The sequence below is a fragment of the Colobus angolensis genome, unplaced genomic scaffold (assembly GCF_000951035.1).
Source record: "Colobus angolensis palliatus isolate OR3802 unplaced genomic scaffold, Cang.pa_1.0 Scaffold599, whole genome shotgun sequence".
Classification (NCBI taxonomy): domain Eukaryota; kingdom Metazoa; phylum Chordata; class Mammalia; order Primates; family Cercopithecidae; genus Colobus; species Colobus angolensis.
This window is the reverse complement of record NW_012119587.1, coordinates 193,201-200,392: the sequence shown is the minus strand read 5'-3', so window position 1 is coordinate 200,392 and position 7,192 is coordinate 193,201. Positions and strand designations below refer to the sequence as shown.

At 38.1% G+C, this 7,192-nt stretch overlaps 1 protein-coding gene across 1 annotated transcript in view; it reads left to right on the top strand.

The window, feature by feature from the left end:
* Positions 1-7,192, top strand: part of LOC105526556 (zinc finger protein 708-like) — a 16,055-nt gene that overhangs the window by 7,558 nt on the left and 1,305 nt on the right. The window contains exons 2-4 of the mRNA XM_011962578.1: positions 5,192-5,479; positions 5,648-6,605; positions 6,678-7,168. Of these exons, the coding sequence (XP_011817968.1) occupies positions 5,192-5,479; positions 5,648-6,605; positions 6,678-7,168 (1,737 nt within the window). The remainder of the gene's footprint in view (positions 1-5,191; positions 5,480-5,647; positions 6,606-6,677; positions 7,169-7,192) is intronic.

The following is a 7,192-nucleotide window of genomic DNA, read 5'->3' as shown; positions in this document are numbered from 1 at the left end:
GTTGAATTGATCCCTTTACCATTATGTAATGACCGTCTTTGTCTCTTTTGATCTTTGCTGGTTTAAACTCTGGTTTATCAGAGAGTAGGTTTGCAACCCCTGCTTTTTTTTTTTTTTTTTTTTTTTGGTTTTCATTTGCTTGGTAGATCTTCATCCCTTTGTTCTGAGCCTTTTGTGTGTGTCTTCACATGAGATGGATCTCCTGAATACAGCACTTCGATGGATCTTGACTCTTTATTCAATTTGCCATTCTGTGTCTTTTAATTGGGGCATTTAGCATGTTTACATTTAAGGTTAATATTTTTATGTGTGAATTTGATCCTGTCATTATGATGCTAGCTGGTTATTTTGCCCGTTAGTTGATGCAGTTTCTTCATAGTGTTAATGGTCTTTACAATTTGGTATGTTTTTGCAGTGGCTGGTACCAGTCTTTCCTTTTTATATTCAGTGCTTCCTTCAGGAGCTCTTGTAAGGCAGGCCTGGTGGTGACAAAATCTCTCAGCATTTGCTTGTCTGTAAAGGATTTTATTTCTCCGTTACTTATGAAGCTTAGTTTGGCTGGATATGAAATTCTGGGTTGAAAATTCCTTTCTTTAAGAATGTTGAGTATTGGCTCCCACTCTGTTCTGGCTTGTAGGGTTTCTGCAGAGACATCCATTGTTAGTCTGATGGGCTTACTTTGGTGGATAACCCAGACTTTCTTTCAGGCTGCCCTTTACAGTTTTCTTTTCATTTCATCCTTGGTGAATCTGACGATTCTGTGTCTTGGGGTTGCTCTTCTCGAGGAGTATCTTTGTGGTGTTCTCTGTATTTCCTGAATTTGAATGTTGGCCTGTCTTGCTAGGTTGGGGATGTTCTCCTGGATGATATCCTGAAGTGTGTTTTCCAACTTGGTTCTATTCTCCCTGTCACTTTCAGGTACCCCAATCAAACATAGATTTAGTCTTTTTTTACATAGTCGCATATTTCTTGGAGGCTTTGTTCATTTCTTTTTATTCTTTTTTTCTCTAATCTTGTTTTCTTGCTTTATTTCATTAAATTGATCTTCAATCTCTGATATCCTTTCTTCCACTTTATCAATTCAGCTATTGATATTTGCACATGCTTCATGAAGTTCTCGTGCTGTGTTTTTCATCTCCATCAGGCATTTATGTTCTTCTCTAAACTGGTTATTCTCATTAGCAATCCATCTAACCTTTTTTCAAGGTTCTTGGCTTCCTGGCATTGGGTTAGAACATGTTCCTTTAGCTTGGAGGAGTTTGTTATTACCCACCTCTGAAATTTGTCAAATTTGAGTTTATCAATTCATCAGACTTATTTTCCATTCAGTTTTGTTTCTTTGCTGGTGATGAGTTGTGATCCTTTGGAGGAGAACAGGCATTCTGGCTTTTGGAATTTACAGCCTTTTTGCACTGACTTCTTCCCATCTTTATGGATTTATCTACCTTTGGTCTTTGATGTTGATGACGTTCGGATGGGGTCTCTGAGTAAACATCATTTTTGTACATGTTGCTTCTATTCCTTTCTGTTTGTTTGTTTTCCTTTTAACAGTCAGGACCCTCTGCTGCAGATCTGCTGGAGCTTGCTGGAGGCCCACTCCAGACCCTGGTTGCCTGGGTATCACCAGTGGAGGCTGCAGAACAGCAAAGATTGCTGCCTGTTCCTTCCTCTGGAAGCTTTGTCCCAGAGGCCACCTGCCAAATGCCAGCTAGAGCTTTCTTGCATGAGGTGTCTATCAGCTTCTACTGGGAGGTGTCTCTCAATCAGGAGACTTGAGGTGGCAGTCTGACCCTTAGCAGAGCTCAAATGCTGTTCTGGTAAATCCACTTCTCTCTTCAGAGTTGTCCAGCAGGGATATTTAAGTTTGCTAAAGCTGCGCTCACAGCCGTCCCTTACCCCAGGTGCTCTGTCCCAAGGAGATGGGTGTTTTATCTATATTCCCCTGACTGTGGTTGCTGCCTCTTTTTTCAGAGATGTCCTGCCCAAAGAGGAGGAATCTTGAGATACAGTCTGGTCTTGCTGAGCTGCAGTGGGCTCTACCCAGTTCAGTCTTTGTGCTTTCAAGTTGTGTGCTCGAAACCCAGGGCCCTGGTGTCATAGGCACCGGAGGGAATCTCCTGGTCTGCAGCTTATGAAGACCACAGGAAAAGCACAGTATCTGGGCTGGAGAGCACTGTGCTTCTTGGTACAGTCCCTAAACCCTTCCCTTGGCTAGGAGAGGGAGTTCCCCAACCCCTTGCACTTCCCTAGTGAGGCGACATCCCACACTGCTTTGGCTCCTACTCAGTGAGCTGCACCCACTGTTCAACAAGTCCTAATGAGATGAACCAGGTACCTCAGTTGGAAATGCAGAAATCACCCACCTTCTGTATCAATTGCGCTAGGAGCTGCAGACCAGAGCTGTTCCTATTCGGCCATCTTGCCAGCCTCCTCTATTTTGATTTTTATTACAGAAAATGTGGTATAATAATATCCTGCTATAATTATATTGCTCTCCTTATGTTTCTTCTATTCTGTCGGTATTTGCTTTATATATTTGTAATCCTGTGTGATGCACACACACGCAGACACACACACACGTATTCAGAGTTTTCACAGGTTCTCAGTTAATCTATTATTTTTAATATCTTTTGTCTCTTTGGAGTTTCACTGTCAAGTGCATTTTATAAAATATGAGTCCTTGACTAAAAATTTAGCTTGTATAATATTATTTTGACTTCTTCTGCTCTCATTTGATTAATATTTGCATGAAATGTCTTGCCACTTTGAGCCTTTTTAATATTAGATTTCAACTGACCCTTGTACAAAGGCAAGTTGGTTCTTGATATTTAAAATATTTAATAGGCCGGGCACAGTGACTCATGCCTATAATCCTAGCACTTCAGGAGGCCAAGGGGGGTGGATCACCTGAGGTCAGGGGTTCCAGACCACCCTGGCCAACATTGTGAAACCCCATCTCTACTAAAAACACAAAAATTAGCTGGTTGTGTTGGTGGACTTTGGTAATCCCAGCTACTTGGCAGTCTGGGGCAGAAGAATTTCTTGAAGCTGAAAGGCAGAGGTTACAGTGAGCTGAGATAGTCTCATTGCACTCCAGCCTGGGCAACAAGAGTAAAACTTTGTCTCAAAAGAAAAAATGTTAATAAATCTATTAAAAATCTGTTGATTTGAAAGTTATTTTTCCATATATTTAAATACATTTTGGAAAGTGAAGGCATTACTTTTATTTTATTACCTATTCTATTTGATTCTTGCATGTTGTCCCTCATTTTCTCTCTCTGTCTTCCTTTTTTCTTTCTGATTTTTGTATTGATATGCTTTCACTTTCTTATTTTTCTTTCTTTTTTTTTTTTTTTTTTGAGATGGAGTCTCGCTCTGTCACCCAGGCTGGAGTGCTGTGGCCGGATCTCAGCTCACTGCAAGCTCCGCCTCCTGGGTTTACACCATTCTCCTGCCTCAGCCTCCCAAGTAGCTGGGACTACAGGCGCTGCCACCTCGCCCAGCTAGTTTTTTGTATTTTTAGTAGAGATGGGGTTTCACCGTGTTAGCCAGGATGGTCTCGATCTCCTGACCTCGTGATCCGCCCGTCTCGGCCTCCCAAAGTGCTGGGATTACAGGCTTGGGCCACCGCGCCCGGCCTTATTTTTCTTTTGTATATGTATATAATTTTTTTGTGTGTGGTATCTTGGGGATTACATAAAACCTCTAAAAATACAACAATATATTTTAATCAGGTGAAAAATTAACTTTGGTTGCATAAAAAATTCTTCTTTTTTATGTCTGCCCTTAAATTTGTCACTGATGTTGCTAAGTTTATCTATTTATGTTGTATATTCATTAACAGATGTTTATAATAATTCCTATGCTTTTATCTCTCAAATGTTAGAGAATAATTAAAAATCTTTTTTGCACCGTTAGAATAACGCTAGAAATTCAATTTTTTGCATGTGCATATCTTTTCTAGAAAATGATGTATTTTTATATGATTAGGTGTTGTTTTCTTGCATTGTGTTACTTTCAGTGGTAAGAACTGCTTTCGGGATGTTTCCTATGGAAGACATATGCAGTCCCAAAATACTTCTTAAGAATTTAGTTATTTTGAAAGTTTTTTTGTTTGTTTGTTTTTTCCTATTAGGCAGGACAGATTTGCTGATGGTATTATTCTCACTTGATTGCTTTTTTTTTTTCTTTTTTAGGACTTTGACTATATCACACAGTTCTCTTCTGGCCTGCAAATCTTTTGTTGACAATTCACTGATTATTTTTGTTCTTATCCTCATTTTTCTGATTTTCTATACTCTTTTGTTTTCCTATTTCACTTACCAAATGTTATTCAGTTTTTAAAATTAGTGCATACATTTTAATGGTTTCTTTATGAAAATTTTATAATATTTTTGATGAGATTATATTGCCCTATTTTGTATAGATTGTAATCTTTGAGATTTGGACATTTGAAAAGGCTACCTATCACAAAGTTTAATGTAGCTTTGTTCTGGCATAGTCAGAAAATAATGATCTTGGCTAGAGATTATGTGGGTCTCTCAAACATCTTCAGATTTGTCTTGTCTGAAATTTTGTGTTTAGTTTTAGTTAAGAGAGATTATTTATGTTTCTTCTGAAAAGCAATCACTTGGTACACCTGTTCTCTCTCTGCAGCACTGCAGTGCTCTGCTGCAGTGCATTTACCTTTGGTCTCAGCAGACTCAAAAGTGTCATTTCAAAGTATATCACCGTATCTGTCAGCACTTTTTTGTCGTGGGAGACAGAAATCAGTGTGTGGTAAGGGCCGTAGAAGACATAAATTAAATCATATGTGCCAATATTTTACTTTCCTTAAACAAACAAACAAACAAACAAGTTGACAATTTACTTCTGAAGGGACTAGGTAATATTGAGGAGCAGAAAGAGTTGTATTGGGTAAATTTAACAAACTTTTCTTTTTTCTATGTGGCTCTTTGCATTGGGCCTAATTCAGGCACCGCACACACTTAACTCATGTATAAATTATCCTCATATGTATTTTGATCTGTATGTTTTCATTACATTTATATGTCTATGAAGAATTAGGGCCTGTATCATTTGCAGTGTCATCTTGCTTATGTAGTTTGAATAATTTTATAGGTTAGATTTGGAAACTATATTTACCTGAGTCTAATAAGTGGACTAATTTGTTATTTTTATTTCTTTTCAGTTACATGTTCTCATTTTGCTCAAGACCTTTGGCCAGAGCAGGGCATAGAAGATTCTTCCCAAAAAGTGACATTGAGAAGATATGAAAAATGTGGACCTGAGAATTTACAGTTAAAAATTGGTTGTACCAATGTGGATGAGTGTAAGATGCACAAAGAAGGTTATAATCAGCTTAACCAGAGTTTGACAACTACACAGAGCAAAGTATTTCAATGTGGGAAATATGCAAACATCTTTCATAAACATTCAAATTCAAACAGACATAAGATAAGGCATACTGGAAAGAAACTTTTGAAATTTAAAGAATATGTCAGATCATTTTGCATGCTTTCACACCTCTCTCACCATAAAAGAATTTATACTAGAGAGAATTCCTACAAATGTGAAGAAGATGGCAAAGCCTTTAACTGCTCCTCAAGACTTACTTATTATAAGAGAATTCATACTGGAAAGAAATCCTACAAATGTAAAGAATGTGGCAAAGCCTTTAGTAAGTTCTCAGTCCTTAGTAAACACAAGGTAATTCATACCAGAGAGAAACCCTACAAATATGAAGAACGTGGGAAAGCCTTCAGCTGGTCCTCAAGCCTTTCTAAGCACAAGAGAATTCATGCTGGAGAGAAACCCTACAAATGTGAAAAATGTGGCAAAACCTTTAAGTGTCACTCAACACGTAGTGATCATAAGAAAATTCATACTGGAGAGAAACCCTATAAATGTGAAGAATGTGGCAAAGGCTTTAGTGTGTTCTCAATCCTTACTAAACATAAGGTACTTCATACTGGAGAGAAACCTTACAAATGTGAAGAATGTGGCAAAGCCTTCAGGTGGTCCTCAAACCTTACTCAACACAAGAGAATTCATGCTGGAGACAAACCCTACAAATGTGAAGAATGTGGTGAAGCCTTTAAGTGGTTCTCAACCCTTAGTTGTCACAAGAAAATTCATACTGGAGAGAAACCCTACAAATGTGAAGAATGTGGCAAAGTCTTTAGTACGTTCTCAATCCTTACTAAACATAAGGTACTTCATACTGGAGAGAAACCTTACAAATGTGAAGAATGTGGCAAAGCCTTCAGGTGGTCCTCAAACCTTACTAAACACAAGAGAATTCATGCTGGAGAGAAACCCTACAAATGTGAAGAATGTGGTGAAGCCTTTAAGTGGTTCTCAACCCTTTGTTGTCACAAGAAAATTCATACTGGAGAGAAACCCTACAAATGTGAAGAATGTGGCAAAGGCTTTAGTACGTTCTCAATCCTTACTAAACACAGGGTAATTCATACTGGAGAGAAACTCTACAAATGTGAAGTATGTGGGAAAGCCTATAAGTGGCGCTCAACCGTTAGTTATCATAAGAAAATTCATACTGGAGAGAAACCCTATAAATGTGAAGAATGTGGCAAAACCTATAAGTGGCCCTCAACCCTTAGTTTTCATAAGAAAATTCATACTGGAGAGAAACTCTACAAAAGTGAAGAATGTAGCAAAGCCTGTAAGTGGTCCTCAACCCTTAGTTTTCATAAGAAAATTCATACTGGAGAGAAACCCTATAAATGTGAAGAATGTGGCAAAGACTTTAGTACATTCTCAATCTTTACTAAACATAAGAAAATTCATACTGGACAGAAACCCTACAAATGTGAAGAATGTGGTAAAGTCTTCAGCTCTTTCTCAGTCTTTAGTAACCATAAGGTAATTCATACTGGAGAGAAACTCTATAAATGTGAAGAATGTGGCAAAGTGTATAAGTGGCCCTCAACCCTTAGTTATCATAAGAAAATTCATACTGGAGAGAAACTCTACAAATGTGAAGAATGTGGCAAAGCCTATAACTGGCCCTCAACCCTTAGTTATCATAAGAAAATTCATGCTGGAGAGAAACCCTATAAATGTGAAGAATGTGGCAAAGGCTTTAGTACGTTCTCAATCTTTACTAAACATAAGAAAATTCATACTGGAGAGAAACCCTACAAATGTGAAGAATGTGGCAAAGCCTTCA